The sequence below is a fragment of the Mastigoproctus giganteus genome, chromosome 10, assembly GCF_048544385.1.
Source record: "Mastigoproctus giganteus isolate SK-2022 chromosome 10, ASM4854438v1, whole genome shotgun sequence".
NCBI classification, from domain to species: Eukaryota; Metazoa; Arthropoda; class Arachnida; order Uropygi; family Thelyphonidae; genus Mastigoproctus; species Mastigoproctus giganteus.
Window position 1 is genome coordinate 168,036,548 of NC_143584.1, and position 22,398 is coordinate 168,058,945.

The 22,398-nt window shown below is 35.5% G+C and overlaps 1 protein-coding gene across 5 annotated transcripts in view; it reads right to left on the minus strand.

Moving 5' to 3' along the window:
* LOC150079459 (PAT complex subunit CCDC47) overlaps positions 1–22,398 on the minus strand; it is a 264,969-nt gene that overhangs the window by 189,980 nt on the left and 52,591 nt on the right. For all 5 annotated transcript variants that reach the window (XM_090383780.1, XM_090383779.1, XM_090383781.1 and 2 more), the window contains one exon: positions 7,455–7,571. In XM_090383780.1, coding sequence (XP_090239906.1) covers positions 7,455–7,571 — 117 coding nt within the window. The remainder of the gene's footprint in view (positions 1–7,454; positions 7,572–22,398) is intronic.

Genomic DNA, 22,398 nt, shown 5'->3' on the forward strand with positions numbered 1-22,398 from the left:
CATTGTAGCAACTTACCCTTAATACCATTCTGCTCCAATTTGTACAATAGTCTTCCATGCACAACAATGTCAAAAACTTTCCTGAAATCCAAATATATGATATCAAAATTCTTTTTTCATCCAGTTCCTTTGTAACCACATCATAATATCCTATCAAATTTGTCAGACAAGACTTTCCCTTAACAAACCCATGCTGTGTCTGAATTATTGCTGCAGTCTTGTCTAGATGATTATGCAATGCATCTTTAACCAGTGACTCCATTATTTTACCCAGAACAGAAGTTAAACTAACTGGTCTGTAATTACTCGTGTCACCCTTCAATCCCCCTTTGTGAATTGGGGATACATTTGCACTTCTCCACTCTGTGGGGACCTCCCCTGAGTCCAAGGATGCTCTCATAATTACGGCTAAGGGTTTGATTAGTTGCTTTGCTGCCTCCTTTAATATAAAGGAGGCAGCAAAGGTGGATAGATCCCATCCACCCCAGTCCCTTTCTTATGTTTAACTTCAACAATTTCTCCTCCACTTTGCTCTCAGTTATTAGAAAATCATTAAGCACCCTGCTACAATTTGATAACCTTCTGCCATTTTCAAACCTTAATAACTCCTCATGTGTGAATGTAGATGCAAAATACTCATTCAGTTTGTTTGCTATCTGAGCAGGATCATCAACAGTGGAACCATAGATATCAAGTGGACCAATCAGATTCATCCCCTTCCTTATCCTTGCTGTTTTTCTTAGCATCTTTTGCCAAAGATTTCTCGTAATCTGCCTTCGCCTGCCTAACCTCCTTTGTGACTTGATTACAGACTAGCTTACATCTGCCATAGGCTTCTGAGTCGCTTGATAATTTATATGCATCCCATGCATTTTTTTTCTCTGTCACGAGTCTCATTAGTTCATTTGATAACCATTTAGGCCTAAACCTTGAACAATATTTCTTAATAGGTATGAAACTTTTAGTAGCATCCACGATTAATTCCTTGAATGCTTCCCACTTAGAATTTACTGTTGGTAACATCGGCAGTTGATACCACTGTACAGAATTTAAAAAAACTGTCTGAGACCACTGTACTCACCTTTACAGAAGCAAAAACCCTTTCCTTTACCCCTGATGGTAATTAAATCTTTAAGTAAATCCCACGTCAGTACACTGTGATCACTGCCACCTAGTGGTTCCTTTACCTGCAAATTCTTAATACATGAATGATCACTGCTAATAACCAGATCAAGAGTATTACCCTCTTTTGTTGCCTCTCATGCTGCTGCAGAAAACAATCATCCAATAAATCCACAAAACTCTTACTAGTGTGTGAGTGACCAACCCAAAAGTTCCAGTCAATATCTGGGAAGTTAAAATCCCCCATTATAAGACATTCTGATTTACTAGCCCACTTATTTCTCTGTACAATTGTTCATTGTACTCATTCAAGTCATTAGGCCTATAACACACTCCTACTCTTATTTTTGCTTTCACATTAGGAGTGCAAAAACCAACAAAGTACAAAACTTAATTTGCCTATACAATAATGCCAGGAGTAATCTAAACAAATTAAATGAATTTTAGCTTTTGATCAAGTCAACTAATACTGATGGATGAGGCGTACTGAGACACTTGAGATATGAGATGAACAATTTCATTTTCATTGTGCTCAGGAGAGATGGAGGGATAGGGGAATTTTATTTCTGATTTTATTTATGATCAAAAACTTCTTGAAAGTAAAAAGTATGTTCTCTGAGTCAGATCCAAGTAATGCAGATGTTAAGTTTGTGTAGTGTGAAATGACCTATGCTAAAGGGAAGAAGATTAGCATTAGCAGAGGCATATGATACAAGAAAGCAAGCTTATGCAGCATCAGCCAAAAAAAAAAAAAAAAAAAAAAAAACACTTCCACTTCACCCCTCCGTTCATTCAAAATACCTGTCCAGCTGAGCCTTAAATTTATTTAGGCTATCAACTTCCACAACAAGGGATGAACGTCTGTTCCACCAATCAATTACTCGCTGGCTAAGGCAAATTTCCGCACATCTATCCTACATCTGTCTTTCCTCGATCTGAATATATGCCCTCTCGGGTGATTATTCTGGGCAAGTGGAAGAATCCCATCGGCATTGAGTATGCTCAAACCATTCAAGGCTTTATTAGCATTAAGCATTAGTAGAAGCATATGATGCAAGAAAGCAAGCTTATTCAGCATCAGGCAAAAAAAAAAAAAAAAAAAAACACACACCACTCCGATTTCACCCCTCCGTTCGTTCGAAATACCTGTCCAGTTGAGCCTTAAATTTGTTTAGGCTATCAACTTCAACAACAAATGATGGAAGTCGGTTCCACCAACCAACCACCTGCTGGCCAAAGGCAAATTTCCACACATCTATCCGACATCCGTCCTTCCTCAATTTGAATTTATGCCCTCTGGGGTGATTATTCTGAGCAAGAGGAAGAATCCCATTGGCATTGAGCATGCTCAAACTATTCAAAGCCTTATACACCTCTATCAGATCACCTCCCCGGTGCCTAGTCTCCAGACTCTGTAATTTGCAAAACTTAAGCCTTTCTTCGTAAGAGCAACCCTTTGTTCCATTCACTAATCTTGCTGCCCTTCTCTGTACCCGTTCCAGCAGCTCTACATCCTTCTTGAAATGAGGCTTCCAGACCTGTATACAGTACTCAAGATGTGGCCTAACCATTGCCTTATACAAGGGAATAATCACCTCCTTATCCCTGCTAGAAAAATTCCTGTATATCATTGACAAGACACCATGAGCTACTCTTGCAGCTTGTCTGCATTGCTCAGAGAACTTCATATCTGCCTGCACAATTACCCCCAGGTCCCTTTCATTCTCCACCACTGTCAGTGTAGTACCGCAGAGTTGATACGTTGCTCTGGGGTTACTGTTTCCCATATGTAGTACTTTACATTTGTCAATGTTAAACTTCATTTGCCACCTCTCAGCCCATCTGTTCAACCTTTCCAGATCCTGTTGCAGCAGCATAGTGTCAGTAGTGTCCTTAACAACCCTGCCAACCTTTGTATCATCTGCAAACTTGGACATTAAACTTGATATACCATCATCAATATCATTCATAAACACCGAAAACAACAACGGACCCAACACTGAACCCTGAGGAACTCTACTAATAACATTAGTCCACGTTGAGCAGTGTCCATTGATTACCACTCTCTGTCTTCTGCCACTCAACCATCCCCTTATCCATAGCAGCAATTTGCCTCCAATGTCACACTGCTCCAATTTGTGCAGCAGTCTTCCATGTGCAACAGTATCAAAAGCCTTTCTAAGATCCAAATATATAATATCAAAGTTATTCCCTGCATCCAGTTCTTTTGTGACTACATCATAGTATCCAATCAAATAGGTCAAGCAAGACCTGCCCTTAACAAAACCATGCTGCGTCTGAGCTATAACTGAATTCTTGTCTAGATGATCCTGCAGTGCTTCTTTAACCAGTGCCTCCATTAATTTTCCTGGAACAGAAGTTAAACTAACAGGTCTATAATTACTTGTGTCAGCCTTTGATCCTCCTTTATGAATTGGGGTTACATTTGCACATCTCCAGTCTATGGGTACCTCCCCTGAGTCCAAAGAAGCTCTCATAATTATGGCTAGGGATTTGCTTACTTCCTTTGCTGCCTCCTTTAATATAACTGGATAGATCCCATCCACCCCAGGTGCCTTTTTTATGTTTATCCTCAACAATCTCTCCTCCACTTTCCTCTCAGTTATTACAAAATCATCTAGCTCACTGCCAATGTCTACTTTACCTACGTCATTCTCCTTCCTGAATAACTCCTCATGCGTGAATGTAGATGCAAAATACTCGTTTAGATTGTTAGCCACCTGAGCAGGATCCTCAACTGTTGAACCATCAATATCCAGTGGACCAATCTGATTCATCCCTTTCCTTCTTGAGTTTAAATAGGTAAAGAACTCTTTTCTGTTTTTCTTTGCATCCTTTGCCAAAGATTTTTCGTAGTCTGCCTTTGCCTGCCTAATCTCCTTTGTGACTTGGTTACAGACCAACTTATATCTATCATAGGCTTCCATGTCGCCCATTAATTTGTATGTATTCCATGCATTTTTCTTCTCTGCCACATGTCTCATTAGTTCATCTGACAACCATTTAGGCCTACAATATTTCTTAGTTGGTATGTAAAGCCTGGTAGCTTCCAAGATTAGTTCCTTGAGTGCTTCCCATTTTGAGTTTGCTGTTGGTAACATCATCAGTTGGTCCCACTGTATAGATTTTAAATACTGTCTCAGACCATCATAGTCGCCTTTATGAAAACAAAAACCCTTCCCTTTACCTCTGATGGTAGTTACCTCCTTGAGTAAATCCCACTTCAACACACTGTGCTCACTGCCACCTAGTGGTTCATTTATCTGCAGATTATACACCTCTATCAGATCACCTCGCCAGTGCCTAGTCTCCAGACACTGTAATTTGCAGAACTTAAGCCTTTCTTCGTAAGAGCAACCCTTTGTTCCATTCACTAATCTTGTTGCCCTTCTCTGTACTCGTTCCAGCAGCTACCTCCTTCTTGAAATGAGGCCTCCAGACCTGTATACAGTACTCAAGGTGTGGCCTGACCATTGCTTTACAAGGGAATAATCACCTCCTTATCCCTGCTAGAAAAATTTCTGTATATCATTGACAAGACACCATGAGCTACTCTTGCAGTTCGTCTGCACTGCTCAGAGAACTTCATATCTGCCTGCACAATTACCCCCAGGTCCTTTTCATTCTCTACCACTGTCAGTATTGTACCACAGAGTTGATACATTGCCCTGGGGTTGCTGTTTCCCCATATGTAGTACTTTACATTTGTCAATGTTAAACTTCATTTGCCACCTCTCAGCCCATCTGCTCAACCTTTCTAATCCTGTTGCAGCAGTGTACTGTCATTAGTGTCCTTAACAACCCTGCCAACCTTCGTATCGTCTGCAAACTTGGACATTAAGCTTAATATACCATCATCAATATCATTTATAAATACAGAAAACAATAAAGGACCCAATACTGAACCCTGAGGGACTCCACTAATAATATTAGTCCACGATGAGCAGTGTCCATTGATTACCACTCTCTGTCTTCTCCCCCTCAACCACCCCTTTATCCATAGCAGCAATTTGCCTCCAATGCCACACTGCTCCAATTTGTGCAGCAGTCTTCCATATGCAACAGTATCAAAAGCCTTTCTAAGATCCAAGTATATAATATCAAAGTTATTCCCTGCATCCAGTTCTTTTGTGACTGCATCATATTATCCAATCAAATTGGTCAGGCAAGACTTTCCCTTAACAAAACCATGCTGTGTCCGAGCTATAACTGAAGTCTTGTCTAGATGATCCTGCAGTGCTTCTTTAACCAGTGCCTCCATTAATTTTCCTGGAACAGAAGTTAAACTCACAGGTCTATAATTACTTGTGTCAGCCTTTGATCCTCCTTTGTGAATAGGGGTCACATTTGCACATCTCCAGTCTATGGGTACCTCCCCTGAGTCCAAGGAAGCTCTCATAATTATGGCTAAGGGTTTGCTTACTTCCTTTGCTGCCTCCTTTAATATAATTGTATAGATCCCATCCACCCCAGGTGCCTTTCTCATGTTTTTTCTCCTCCACTTTACTCTCAGTTATTACAAGGTTATCTAGCTTACTGCCAGAGTTCAATACACCTCTGGCATCTGTCACGTGAAGTATTTTTTTTAGCAACTGTGGAGTTTTCACGTGGAAATACATGGGTACTGCAAAAACCTGTGTTCCAGTGATTAAGCAATTTCTGACTTATAATGTGCCTTATCCAGTGGTTGCTATGTTGAAGATAACATGGCAGTAATTGCTTATTTAATCAGGAGCTATAGTCATCTCAAAGATTGTGTGCAATTATTGTGTGCATAAACATTTATCCTAACCAATGGGATGGGACAAACATTTATCCACATTTACATAATTTCCACTCCTAAATGTGCAGGAGTGGAAATAGATGCTGCACTGAGTCACATTCCTCCCTTACTGGTGTTGATGCTGATGGCTTATGACATGTTAAAGGAACTGTGTGGACAGTCTTCCTGGCTGATATTTTATGTATATGAATACATAATTTGGAACTGTTGTAATTAGTTTTAAGAGGCTCTATTGTGGTAACCAATTATCATACATCAAGTCAGTACTTTGATTTTGGTATAATATATAAAGTTATTTGCTTGTATACTGTTAAACTGAATTTGTGCTAATAAGTGTTCCTGATAAATGTGCTTTTTTTTTTTTTTTTTTTTTTTGAATTCTTGAGGGAAAAATACAAGCAAAAATATTTAGGCAATGTTTTAATTTCATTTTTAATGTTTCAACAATAATACAATATCTCTACTAAGCATCTTACCACATGATTATTTTCAGTCGTAAATCATTGTGCAAAATTTAGTCTTTTTAGAACGGAATCATTAGTTGGATATGGAAGGGGGAACATCTACCGTTAAATTCTCTTTTGAGATTTATTTAATAAAACCATTTCAGCTGAGAATGAAAAATAATGAATGATGTTGATAATGAAACAAAAAAAAAAAGAGAAAGAAACAGAAAGTGAGAGGCTGTAGTATCAACTGGAGTTCTGTCATTCAAATTACTGCTTTGAGAACTCAGTTTAAATATGTCAGCTGGATCTTGAATTTTTATTTTTTAGTGATAGCTGAAGACAAACCAAGCACACTTATTGGGAATTAGATGAAGTCATGATATTTTGTTGTTCAAATGGAAAACCTATAGTTGGGATGCTTTGTTAAGGATCAGAGGTTGTTGACCAAATGGTTAACTTATTTAGTTCAGTTACCGGAATTTTTATTTGGAAAAGAAGGAATTTTTGAAATAATTCCTTAGCCAAATTATGAAGATTAAAAAAGAAGTTTAGCCAAATCTGGTAACTAAAACTCTTGTATGTAGCATTGTTGTTTTCACGGGTGTAGCTATTAAGTGCAGAAAGGGAAAAACAACTGATACAAAACTAAATAAAGGCTAAACAAAACAAATTCATTTTTGTTGGGTCAACTATTCTCTACTACTAATTTAGTCTAGTAGTTTGAGACATCTTTAAGGAAACCTTGGCTAGATTTTATCTATTTTAAATAACCCACTACATATATTTCAGCACAGCCAGTATGCATCTGGCATTCTGACTAGTGGTCACTCACCCCACCATACCTTGAATTCCCACTGTAGATAACACATAGAAAAAGAATGTCCATTCTTACCTGTTACATGCTGCCTAGCTGTAATTTAAATGATCTATAAATAAGCAAAGATTTCAATTGAATAGCACTCCACTTCTTGAAACAATTTAACAATGTTTTCATATATATTCATGTATTTCATGCATATTCTAAGTATTAAATGCTTACTATATATTTATTCAAAGTCATTTAATATTTTCAAAATAACCTTGGTAATTTTTAAATCTGGTTTATCAGTCTTCCCTTTAGACAATGGAGTTTCTTGGTCTAATCCTTCAAATTCTTCTTCATCTTGAAAATGATCAAATTCTTCTTCGCCTTCTTCCTAAAAATGTAAACAAAAAACATTAAAATGAGAAAGAATTGCTAGTCATAAATATCATCATTTTCCCAAACAGAAAAATATATCATACATGCTTTTAAGTTGCATATGAGGACTGTTCAAAAATTAGTGGTAACTAGCTGTTACAAAGAAAACAAATATATATTTTTTTTTTGGTTCATAAAACAAGTAAACTTTAAACAAAGTATTCAATACAATAATTCCCTGCTTTACAAAAGGAATGCATTCCTTCTAAGTCATTCATAAAGCAAAAATCTGTTAAACAAAAATGAATTTCCTATTAATTTAAAAGTAGTAATTATGGATAGTGACCTGAGACAGCACATACTATCAAAAATTGTAATTATTTATCAGTATTTGACACTGTTGCCCTTTTTTTTTATGAAACCCCCAAGCAAGAGAGGTATTAGAATCTACAGTACTTATAACCATGCATGGGTTCAGGGTTGAGAAGATGATACTATTAAATAATTGTAACAATAATAGCAAATAGTATTTGCTATTATTGTTACAATACCAAATACTGTCATATAATAGTAAAGGAAAGTAAATATACAACATACATAAGTATATATGTTATTATAATGATTTTAAATTAACAGTAACAAATTAAAAAAATTTTAAATACAAAAGATAAAAGAAACAAAACAATGACTCATTTACTGGTAGAAGTTGATGGCTATGGTTGAAGCCAAAAAAGAAAAGTCATTGGATCCTTTGGCCTGAAGAAAGTATCAACTGGCATCTGCTTAACTTGTTTCTACATTTTACAATGCTCCCAACAGCAATGTAGAGCATCTTCAACTTGTTTGCTTATGTCAAGGCTGCATCCATATTCACATCTACTTTGAAAAGCTACCTTAAAAGGGGATAGGGAGCACATAAGGGAAAGTGGGCTCTTGATCAATATAAGAACATTCTTCAACCAGAAAATTAACTTTAATTTTTCACCAACAGTAATAACACTGATTTTATTAATCACATTATCCCTTGATTCTGTGATAGTCTACAATGTACACAAGGATTCTAAGTATCAACTATAATCAGGACTGGTAACATACACACTGCTTAGCACATTTTCATTATAGCAGAAATTTACCACATGTACTGAAAAAGGAATACTAATTTTTCAAATGCATTAATAAAAATTCATTACGTGAATGCTTCTTAACCCAATGGTACACATGCAAAATCTGACATATGACATTCAAAAACATCAACTATATATTAATTACTAGTTTACAGGAATGGCTGAAACTTTCAGATCTTCCTACACACAGATACAATCTCATTTGTCCATATTTAGAAAGCAAATCTCTTTTGGAGCGAATTGTATAATTTCAAGTAATTACTGTTTACTCAGAATCATACATGGAAAGAATCTGACAGATGGAAAATGCTTCTATTTTGGCATTCTGTGCAATCATATTATTTTCTGTTTCAGTGTAATGTATGCAAGTACATTTCTCACCTGTTGGTTGATGTGTATGCTACAGAAATTAGACACACTTAGTTTTATGTTAGTGGCCTCCATAGCCGAGTGGTTGGGAGTAGGAATGCAGTGGCACATGTTCTTTGAGTAGACCGAGGTTAAAGCCCCACAACTGCTAAATATGGTTGATCTGCCAACCAGCACTGAACCAGCGGGGCAGATTATGGTCCATTTCACTTAACATGAATCCTGCAATGGATTGATAATGGCTGCAGTTTATACTTTTTTTTTTTTTAGTTTTATGTTTAATTACTATACAAAATGTTTTTTTTTTTATTTTGATTATTATTATTAATCTGTTTATTCCTTTATTTATTTGACAAAACACATCAATATATGCAGATGAATAAGTTGAGTTTCACAACTGAAAAATAGAAATGACTATCAGTTTCGTGTTTATATTTTTCAACTATGTTTTCTTATTTTCAGCAAAATTAAAAATTTTCTTTCTTTGAAAATGATGTGAAAAAAACACATTTTTAAATTTTTCATTAAAAAATCATATTTACTAAGTATTGCACTCAATTAGTAATAGATAAAGCATTGGTTCATTAATACAAAAAAAATTTAAAACCTTTTCAGAAATAAAAAACAAATTTCAATGATCAGGAGTGCAATTCCTGCAGCTGCTGGATTAAACAAGGACTTAGTGTAGTTATATTTCCTTAAAGTAATCTCCAGTCCTACTCAATCTCAAACACAGGTAGCATCTGGATCCCTGTGTTTAAGAGCAACAAGGTAATAATCTACTCACAATGCCTTAAGTTATCTGAAAGCAATGACCACTTCAGGAATTGTTCCATCTTGTAGAGAAAATCAAAACAGCAAGGATTCATGTCTAGAGAATGGGAAGTGCTCAAGAATTTCTTGTTATCACCACTGCAGTAATGCCTTCACAACATAAGTCACACAGTACCTTGCAATGTTGTGCAAGAGGACTGGCAAAAAATCTGCAGGAAATGGCAATAACTTCACCATAGTACTGGCATGAGTGGTACAAGGCATTTACAATGTTGGCTGTGGAAAAGCATGATACAGAATGTGTTATCTCAGCTGTATACAATGATGCACTGCAGCCAGTGCTGTTAAAGTATTACTCCAGCCATAACAATGGAAAAAATTCTTGGGCACTCCCCATTCAAGAGTCCTTGAAATTGATTTGTTGAAAGGGTCCAAATGAATGAGCCACTATGAATGAGCCACTCAGATGTCAACTCAAGACATATATTTCACTCTAACCACTCTTCAACAAAATAAAGATGCTAATGGTAGCTGAGAGCTTCCCATGTTTAGGATTTAGTTGTGCAGTAAGCTAGAGATTACTAGAGATTATGTAACTTTCAAATACAGTGGATTCAAACTAATTGAGAAAATAGGCAGGGTTTCTCCGCTTAATTGGGACAACATGCTATTTAATCGGGACAGGAGATCGCAGCATTTGAGATTACCCTACGATTGTCTCCAACCATACCATACCATACACATAGTTGTGACCTCCAGAAATCCGGTCGGATTTCTGGAGGTCACAACCATAAAACAATTAGCAGTTTCCGGTTTACTGGGCTTTTCTGTTAATGCAATCTATTATAAACTCGATCTTACTGAATTTGCAATAACACCCACAGCTGGAATTCTGTGGGTTTTTACATTATTATGGTGAAATGTGTTTCCCCTTCCATGAAATCCTCAATCTTATAAAAAACATAAATAAATTTTCAGAATCTTCTCTTCATTCCTATTTTTTAAGCTTCGTAACTTGTTACTTCATTCTCACTTGCATATATCGTGTTAGTTGCGATTTGTGCAGGCCATGTTCTTTGTTATTGAGTGCTTATCTTTTTTACTGTTTTAAATTTTAACCCCTCCCCCAAATGTCAGTGAAGAGAAATATCAACTAGTTAGTATGTACATATTACAGTACATATTAATTAAGCTATGCATGTAAGCGTAAAGTTATTTTTATTTTGCTAGCCTGTAGCAAATATTCTTCTGAATTTTTTAAATGGTAAGGTAATAAAGTGTAAATTTGTGCTTAATATATCTTTACTTTTATAGCCTGTGGATAATATTCCTCCTATTTTCGCTGTTTAATAGAATTAAAATTCAATTCGCAAGCATGATCACAGTGACAGGCACTTACTACATATCGTATAGTGAATGGTACTTTACTATGGTGAGTCCATCTTAACGTGATTTGATTGTACAGAGAATCAATTATAAAGTAGGGATCCACTGTATTTTTAACTATTTACATGAAATTCGCATAATTGGGGCAGCCGCTTAATCGGGCCAAAATGCACTAGTCCGATATGTCCTAAATAACCAGAATCGACTGTACTTATAAAACTTATTTTTTTGCAACAGTCATACTACCATTACAGGCACTCCCCGACATTTACTTAAGGTTTTGCCGGCCGGTGCAAACTGAAAAAAATGTGGAAACGTATTTTGCATCTCATAGGAATAAATGGAGGTATTGTGAAAATATCGTAATGTAAACCCAATAACATATTGTTTTTTTTTTTTTTTTTTTTTGATAATTCGTTCCAAAACCTTGGAAGTTGAAAATTTTCACTATATAACTAAATTGTATTAGTTTAATATAAATTTATGTAAAAATAAGCACAATACAAAAATCGCTTTTAACTAAAGGATGCAAAAACAAAACACGTGGCCAACATGTTTACAAATGCTACTATTGGCTGAGAGGAAGGGCTATGCAGTCCGGCTGGAGAATGCACTACACTTTCATCATTATCATATGTTCCATTATAAGAATCAATATTGAATGCCTTTGTGATATTTTTCTAAAGCACATTTCTGGAGGTCACAACCAGAAAACAATAAAAACAATCTGCACATTCTGGTTTATTGGGCTTTTCTGTTAGTGAAATCTATTATAAACTGGTAGCAAACTTGATCTTATTGCATTTGCAATACCAATAACTGCAATTGTGTGGGTTTTTATGTTATTATGATGAAATGGGTTTCTCTTTCACTGAAATCTTCAATCATATAAAAAAAAATAAAAAATAAAAAATTTCAGAATCTTCTCTTCATTCTTATTTACTTATTACAATGATGAAGGGGAAGCGACAAATGGAACATGCAAGTGGTGGAAGTGCTAAGAAACAAAAAAAAATTGATTTAGAAATGAAGATAAAAATGATTAAGTAGGAAGGACAAAATTTGTCATCTGTTGCACGGGAATTAGGTCTCACTGCTTCAACAGTGAATATTATTTTAAAGGACAGTGCACATTAAAAGAACATGGTAAAGGAGCAACACATTTAAGAACAACGGTGATCACAATACAGTGTTCAGGTGCTATATCGAAGATGGTAAAGCTATTAATAATATGGATAAAAAATCAGATTCAGAAGCAAGTGCCCGAGTTTAATGGTCATTCCAACAAAAGCAAGAAGTATTTACGAAGATATTAAGGATAAGTACGGCAAACCCTAAGCCAAGTTCGTGGAAAGCAACAGGCAGTTTAATAGGTACAAGCATCGTGCTGGTTTCCACGTTAAAGTAAAATTTTTGTAATTTTGTACACTTTTGAAATTTTTCCTGTGCACAAGACAAAAAAATTGAATAAATAATTCTATTTACATGTTCGTCAAACATTTCTTTTTTGCTTCAATCAAATTCAGTGCACATAGTTGCGAGTGCTGTTAAGCCTTTAGGGAAATTCTGACACGTAAAATTCGACTTACGTAGAGGTCTGCAGAACGCAACCCTTGCATAAGTCGAGTAGTGGCTGTACTTTTTTTAATAAACCTCACATGATTTAGTCAGAAGCCTATGAATAGACAACACCAATTTTGCAGTAATGAGAAAAATTCTTTGTTATTGTGCATACAAGATCCAATATGCAAAAACAACTCGCTGGAAATCTGGCAGTCTGGGAGAACACTTCCTTAAATGAAAATGAAGAGTGACTTGACTCATCATGGGATTTCCTATAGTGTGATAAAGTGTATATTCATTGGAATGAAGAAAATAAAAGTGGAGAATTTGCTATAAAAACCAATCCCTAACCAAACCAAACTACCACCCTGAAAGCAACTCCATAGCATATTATATGGCAAAGCACATTCTTTTTTTTTTTTTTTTTTTTTTTTTTTTTTGGGCCTGTTCAACAGAACTATAACATACTCCACATTTTGTCAATAGTTGGCATTACCTTTCTATGTGATTATGGTCAAATTCCAGTGCTGGAATTGATCATAATCTATTGCTTGATGATCTGAAATCGACCATAATCTACTGCCTGAAGATTTGGAACCATTCCAATGGTGTAACATCTTCGGGCAACTTTTACGTATATGATATCACCTCAATTTTTCTTACTTTGTCATGGCTTCCATACTTCCTAGATATAAATAAATCATGAATTTTTGGCAATGGTAATTCTTGAAAAACAGGTCACCAGTGCTCACATTTACTTCCTTGTGGATTTCAGAAAATCACAATCAACAAAAATACCTTGCAAGTCTTGTCGCATATATGCAGACCATTATTTCACTTCCTTTGGGAAAAAAAAAATTAACAATTTGAAAGCCATCCAAAATTAAACCACTCATAATATTTTATGGCAAGAAAGCCTCAAACTATATAAAATTCAAACTATGACATTAGTTAGTGCATTTGCATCATCATTATTTTCACAATATCTCATATTGTGAAATCCTTCACGAGTTGCCCTCCTTATACTTCAAATAAGTAAGGCTTCCCCAATTAAAGAAGACTACCACCTGCTCACTGATGAGAAGCCAAATTGCTTCAAATCAGTGCTGTCCGAGTGGTGTTACTCAACTGAAAATAAGTAATGGTAGTCTTCTCTAATGGGGAAGCATTACTTATCTGAAGTATAAAGAGGGCAACTCATTCGAAGGATTTCACAATATGAGATTTTATAATAATGATTCCAATTTCCATTCCAGTTGAATTTTTTGGACAAACTTCAATGTGTCTAAAAAATTCAGCTATGTAGTAATGATGAAAATGCATCAGCTAATGTCATATAGTATAAACATTAACACTGGAATGGAAATATAAAAATATGTAAGTACATATTAATTAAATTTATTAACATATTTTTCAGTTCCACTGTATATTTCTTTTGCCTTCACTAAATCTACAAGACCATTTTTCAAAATTCAAAACTTCAATAAGTTTTAACAAATACAAGTATTCCAAAAAATTTCACCTGTTATGCATAGTAAAATACAGTCATAATCAACAAGACATGGGAATTATTCTCAGTAAAGTTCAAGATATCAAAATGCACTTACCCTCCCAACAAAGATTTCACAGAAATACAGTTCACTTACTTTCATCCTTTCTTGAATTTAAACAAAATTTAAAATATAGATTTCAGACCTGGATACTGAAAATGACTTTATGCAGATCTGAACGTGACGTATCTACAACTGATAATCTATATGTATAATCTATCACATTTCCAACATGACGCTTGTTAGTCTCATTTCCACTGTTTTACCTTATAAGGGATTTACTTATGAAAAGAATGCAACACATTGTGGGACACATGATTTCCACCCCCACCTCCCAAATGGTAGTTTATTCTGACAAGATGTTTTCATTTAATCCAGCAGAAGTGGCTTAAAAGGTCCACCTGTAAAATATCTATATCATGTTAATCGCCAGTTCAAGCATTAGGGAATATTCCTCCATTTACTTTCCTAAATATACACAAAGTTTTACTTCAGTTGTTTTAGAAGTGATACGTGTGAAGTTGATAGATAAGATAAGATAAGAAAGATATTTTTTTCTTCGACTTTGTGCTGCTATTTTCCAATTCAGCATAACATACACTATACATTTCTCAGCAAATAACTTGCCGATATTGCTTGTTTTATGTTTAATTATTATATAAAATGGTTTACTTTCTTAATTATTATTAAGAAAAATGGTAAAATAGTTATGTAAAATGGTTTCTGGTCTTCATTGTTATTTATCTATTTATTTTTTTAACTGACAAAACAACAGATGAATGTATTCCTATGTTTTGGAATAAAACTGTTAACAGTTTTAGGACCTTGAAAACAGAAGCAACTAATAGTTCCACTTTTATATTTTATGTTCATAGCATTTTAATTTAATTTTTTTTTCCAAATAGAATTAATATTGAATTTAGGTTGAAAATAACAAGTGTAGAGCAAACAATGTTTTTAAATTTCAAATTTCCTTTAAAAAAAAAAATAATAATTACATTTAATAAATTAGATGGTAATATGATTTCCACCTGTGAAACAAAGACACAGCAGTTGACGTTGAACCTTTCCCTAGTTGTCAGCCAAGTCACATTCCAACACACTCATTCACTTTGCAATGAGACAGGTTTTCATTACCTTGTGTTTCTGCAGTTTACCGGAAAAATGACAGACAAAATAATTGAACAAATCAACCTCAAATTTTTAACAAAAATAAAGAAAACAGCAAGTTAAAGTTATTATATGAAGTTTATGGAGAAGATACTGTCAAGAGCTTCCATGTTTGAATGGCATAAAAGATTTTTAGAAGGAAGAGAGAATGTTGAAGATGATGAACAACCAGACTGTCTATCCATGAAAACTGATAAAAATGTGAACCAGGTATGGATATTGATTAGAAGTGATAAGCATTAAAATGGTTGCATCAGAACTCAATATGAACAAAGAAAGAGTTAGACAAATTTTAACTGAAAATTTATGCATGGGGAAAGTGTCTGCCAAAATGATGCTAAAAATTTTGAATGAAGATCAAAGAATGAGAAGACTCAAAGTTTGTTCAGATGTAAAAATTAGGATGATCCAGACTTTCTGAGTACTATAATTACTTTCAGTGAAAGCTGGCTGTTCCAGTATGACCCAGAAACTAAAGGAAAGCCAATGCAATTGAAGACAAAACAATTTCCCATACCAAAAATAGCAAGAATGTCAAAATCAAAAATGAAAACCATGCTTCTTGTTTTCTTTGATATTAAAGGAATTATTATGGCTGAATGTGTCCCACCAAATCAGACTGTCAATCAAACATATTACATTAAAGTCCTGACAAAGCGATGTGAAAAAACTTGAATAAAAAGACTTGAATTGTCGAAGGATGGTTAGATGCTCCAGCATACAATGAATTAGCATTATAGAGGCATATGATGCAAGAAAGCAAACTTATGCAGCATCAGCCAAAAAAAAAAAAAAACACACACTTCCACTTCACCCCTCCATTCGTTCGAAATACCTGTCCAGCTGAGCCTTAAATTTATTTCGGCTATCAACTTCCACAACAAGGGATGGAAGTCTGTTCCACCAACCAACTACCCGCTGGCTAAAGGCAAATTTCCGCACATCTATCCTACATCTGTCTTTCCTCAATTTGAATTTATACCCTCTCAGGTGATTATTCTGAGCAAGAGAAAGAATTCCATCAGCACTGAGCATGCTCAAACCATTCAAGGCTTTATACACCTCTATCAAATCACCTCGCAGGTGCCTAGTCTCCAGACACTGTAATTTGCAAAACTTAAGCCTTTCTTCGTAAGGGCAACCCTTTGTTCCATTCACTAATCTTGTTGCCCTTCTCTGTACTCGTTCCAGCAGCTCTACATCCTTCTTGAAATGAGGCCTCGCAACCTGTATACAGTACTCAAGGTGTGGCCTGACCATTGCCTTATACAAGGGAATAATTACCTCCTTATCCCTGCTAGAAAAATTCCTGTATATCATTGACAAGACACCATGAGCTACTTTTGCCGCCCGTCTGCACTGCTCAGAGAACTTCATATCTGCCTGCACAATTACCCCCAAGTCCTTTTCTTTCTCTACTACTGTCAGTGTAGTACCACAGAGTTGATACGTTGCTCTGGGGTTACTGTTTCCCATATGTAGTACTTTACATTTGTAAATGTTAAACTTCATTTGCCACCTCTCAGCCCATCTGCTCAACCTTTCCAGATCCTGATGCAGCAACATACTGTCAGTAGTGTCCTTAACAACCCTGCCAACCTTTGTATCGTCTGCAAACTTGGACATTAAGCAAATCAATATTATTTATAAATACAGAAAACAATAATGGACCCAACACTGAACCCTGAGGGACTCCACTAATAACATTAGTCCACAATGAGCAGTGTCCATTGAGCTCACTGTTTGCCAGTTTCTGGCCAAAAAAAACCAGATCTCTGTGTGTTTGGCCAGAAACTAGCAAACAGTGAGTGCACTGTATCCATTCACCAGAATTCTCTTCCCTAAACTGAAAATGTATAAGGCAATCCATTTTCAGCAGAATGAAGACATTAAAAAAAAAAAAAAAAAAAAAATGACCTGAAGTGTTAAAGGGCTTACAGAAGATGACTTCCAGAAATGTTTGTGCTGGGAAGAAATGTATGGAACAGTGTGTGTGAAAGCCCAAGGCAATTATTTTGAAGGGAATAACTTGTAAGGTACAAAATATTTCATTTATTTATTTTATTGCAACAGTCTCATTATTTAATAGCCACACTTCGTACAGTCAAACTGTATTAACATTAGAAAGCTGAATAAGAAATGTTAACTCAGCTCTGGTAGCAAACCCTCCCACCAGTTATGACAAACAGTGACATGGACCTAACAGGACCACCAAGTTCTTTTTTATTTCTGAAAAGTGATCCCTCCCCACCACAAATACCAGTGAATCACCATTATAAAATGGTCAAGCACTGGTATACTTCTGCTTGCAGTATACCAATGCTTGACCATTTTATAACGAATTTCAGTATGGCCAGACTTAAAGTGACCTCAGAAACAATGATAAATTGGCTATAACATCACAATTAAGTCAGTTAAAAAATCTCTACATAAACTGTAGTATTTTAACTTGGTTAAAATATCATTTCACAATTCCATGTCTCCTATAAGGTTGAACTTTCCATCAAACTGACTAGCAGTGTATATATCTTTGATTGTATAAAACATTCATTCACTGTCTGTTAGTGTTGTGTTTCGATTAGAAATCTACTGTGTAGCATGTCTCAAATACTGTATACTGTGTAAAGTAAATATCATGTAGTTGTGATAACATAAATGACTCACTGTAGTCAGCAAATGATTTATGGTAGGACATTCATTACAAAAAGAGTTTTTCTAAGTACTGCTGATATATGATGGTTTTTAGTAATGGTTTTTCTAAGTACTGCTGATATATGACTATATTGGCAGTACATAGAAAAATTGTCATATAGTACTCCACATATCTTGTAAGCTGACTGATAATGGGAATTCATTTTTGCAGCTTCTTTAGTAGTGTTAACAATCCATTCTTTGCACTTAAGTTCTTACCTCTGTCTGTACCCTGAAGCTTATGGGACATTGGTAAAATGTCTATTAATTCAAAAATGTCATGTCAAATGTCAAATTTCAACTAAATAGCCATAAACATTCATTACAATTTTCTTCAAATAGCTACTTAGCTGATTCTTTGAAATTTTTTCAGTAAGAACAAGAGTACAGTACGGTACAGTAATCTACTCTTTAGACAAGAAAAACTTTAAGATGAAGTTCAAGATTTAGACCTAAATGGATGTCAGATGAACTAATGAGAATCATGGCAGAGAAGAAAAATGCATGGAATGCATATAGATTATCAGGCGACATAGAAGCCAATGGTAGTTATAAATTAGTCTGTAATCAAATCACAAAGAATGCATGGAATGCATATAGATTATCAGGCGACATAGAAGCCAATGGTAGTTATAAATTAGTCTGTAATCAAGTCACAAAGAAGGTTAGGCAAGTAAAGGCAGATTATGAGAAATCTTTGGCAAATGATGCAAAGAAAAACAGCAAAGACTTCTTTACTTATGTAAACTCTAGAAAGAAGGGATACATCAGATTGGTCCACTTGATATAGATGGTTCGACTGTTGATGTTACCGCTCAGGTAGCTGACAACATGAATGAGTATTTTGTATCTACCTTCACACTTGAGGAAATCTGTACAGAAGTGGAGGAGAGAAGCTTATTAAACTCTAACAGGGAGCTAAATGATTTTGTAATAACTGAGAGCAAAGAGGAGGAGAAATTGTGGAAGTTAAACATAAGAAAGGCACCTAGGGTAGATGGGATCTATCCAGTTATATTAAAGGAGGTGGCAAAAGAAGCAAGCAAACCCTTAGCCATAATTATGAGAGAATCCTTGGATTCAGGGGAGGTCCCCACGGACTGGAGATGTGCAAAAGTATCTCCAATTCACAAAGGGGATCAAAGGGTGACACGAGTAATTACAGACCTTTAGTTTAACTTCTGTTACGGGGAAAATAATGGAGTCACTGGTTAAAGAGGTGATACAGGATCACCTAGAGAAGACTGCAGTAATAGTTCAGACACAGCATGGGTTTGTTAAGGGGAAGTCTTGTCTGGCCAATTTGATTAGGTACTATGATGTGGTCACAAAGGAACTGGATGCAAAAAATAATTTTGATATCATATACTTGTATTTCAGGAAAGCTTTTGATATATTTGCAAGTGGAAGACTATTGTATAAATTGGAGCAGTATGGCATTAAGGGCAAATTGCTACTATGGATAAAAGGATAGTTGAGTGGGAGAAGACAGACAGTGGTAATCAATGGACATTGCTCTTTGTGGAGTCTCCCAGGATTCATTGTCGGGTCCATTGTTGTTTTGTATATTTATCAATGATATTGACAAAGGTATATCAGGCTTAATGTCCAACTTTGCAGATGATACAAATGTTGGAAAAGTTGCTAATGACAGTAATTACAATATGCTGCTGCAACAGAATCTAGAAAAGTTGGAAAGATAGACTGAGAAGTGGCAACTGAAGTTTAACATTGACAAATGCAAAGTACTGCATATGAGTAGCAAGTAACCCCAGAGAAACATACCAACTGTGTTGTACTATCAGAGTGGTAGAGAATGAAAAAGACCTTGTGATAATTGTGCAGTCAAATATAAAGTTGTTGAGCAGTGTAGACAGGCTGCCAGAGCAGGTCATGGGATCTCGTCAATGATATACAGGAATTTTGCTAGTAGAGATAAGAAGATGATTATCCCTTTGTATAAGGCAATGGTCAGACCTCACCTTGTACTGCATACAGGTCTGGAGGCCTCATTTTAGGAAGGATATAGAGTTGCTAGTACAAGTACAGAGAAGGGCAACAAGATTGGTGAGTGAATGAAGGGGATTTTCTTACCAAGAAAGGCTTACGTTCTGCAAATTGCAGCAGCTGGAGACTAGGCACCTGCAAGGTGATCTCTGACTGAGGTGTATAAGGCCTTGAATGGTTTGAGCAGGCTCAATGCTGATGGGATTCTTCTTCTTGCTCAGATTATGAACTTGTGGGGGTATAAACTCAAATTGAGGAAAGACAATTGTAGGACAGATGTATGAAAATTTGCCTTTAGCTAGCGGGTAGTTGATTTTTGGAAAAAACTTCCATTTGTCATTGTGGAAGCTGATAGCTTAAATAAATTCAAGAAATATAATCTAAGCTCATACCATATCAATCACATCTCACTCTGAGATGTATGTCTAGTATCACTCTCATATGTGGTTATGTAGTTGCCACATGGATGCAGTTAGTTTCCTCTGCTTGATTTTAAAGAGTCTTGAATATCGCAGTCACAGTTGACATGGCACAGGTTATGAGACAGCTGAGAGGCTGTGGCCTCAGTCTTGTGGACAAGCCTTGGCTCATAATCATCAAAGTTCATCGCATGGCCTTGATTGCTGATAAGATGGGGGCCTCATAAGATGAAATTCTGCTTTAAATATTTCTTCTTATAAAGTCTGACTTGCATTTTGTTTTAATTTATGTCTCGTTTACATTTTGTTTTTTTGGGATTGGCATTTGATAGCTCGTTACTAGAAATACAGTTGGGTATTTCCTAGTCACTAGTGGGAGAGATCAAAATGTCTCAGAAGGCTTTAAAATAACTGTTTGGAAGAAACATCCTGCAAGCCTGCTGAGATATTTTACCTTTCAAATTATTTTAAAAATTTCCTACTCTTTGAATCTTCATAACTGGCAAAGGAGGCAAGGCAAATTCAGTAGGCATAGAGTAACTTTTCACTGGTGCTTTCTAAATGTTTAGGAATTGAAAAATTGTAGTCCAGTATAATAATAGATGAGTGTGTAAAGGTCACACTGATGTCTGATTCCATAATGGAGACAAAATTGTGGCTTATTGCTCCATAGTTGATAGTTTCAATTATGCATTAGCTTACTATTGGATTACTACAGATAAAGGGCAAAATGGAGACAATAAATTATGACAAGCTTAATAATAGGAAAAAAACATATATTAAATTTTTTTTCCTATTATTAAACTTGTCATAATTTATTCTGTCTCTGTTCATTTTGCTCTGTGTCCGCAGTAATCCGATAATAAGAATGAATCCAGAGCGCACAGGCCTCTTTAATCATATGCATTAGCATTTACAGAGTGAATTTAAGCTTTGCAGAATGAATATTTATTATTGAGCATTATATTTATTTGAAATATTTCTATGCAGGTCAAGATGCATTCAGTTCTGTTTTTCTAGATAACAGTTCCTACAAGTAAGAAGTAATAATTTACCGTTTAACAAACAGATTTCATGAACTGATGATCTGTCTCATAGCAGTGATGTAGAGAAAAGTATACAGATCTCCAAAGAAGTGGTTTACATTAGTGAGGTACAGAAAAGGTAAGCCAGAAGCAGAGCTAAACTTCCAGATTACAATTTCTTCTGTAGCTATTGTTCTGTGCCATTTAATCTGAGACACTACCAGATTTGGTTTATGTAGCCCTGGTAGTCTTGGGACCCTGGCACATATTTATAGAGGTCCTCTTGTAATGTTTGCCATATGCACAGGTCTTCAGGATATTTTAATATGAATGGGATATGAAAAAAATGGGGGAAATAATTACAGTATAAAATGCAATTAAATTCCTGATAAATCTGTATGTATAATATGTATAGATTATACAGATTCTGCATATTTACATATGCAATAATGCCATGGATGAACCTACAACATGGCTAAGTAATGTAGGGGTGCCTCTCCCATGGCTGGACAAAATAATACCATACACAGGGTATCATGCAATGATTAAAGGTGTATGTAGGTCAGGAAATCAAAAAGAAACATCTGGCTCAGCAAGTCCCTGATCTATCAGCATAATGAATTTTGATCATATGGGAACAAGGTATCGGGTAAATTCTAAAGAGGCTGTATGGAAATGGAAAGAAGCCGTATTGGTTTTTATCAGTAAATACAGTTCTACCAGCATATTCAACATTTTGTTCGATAATAAGTAACCACTATTCTG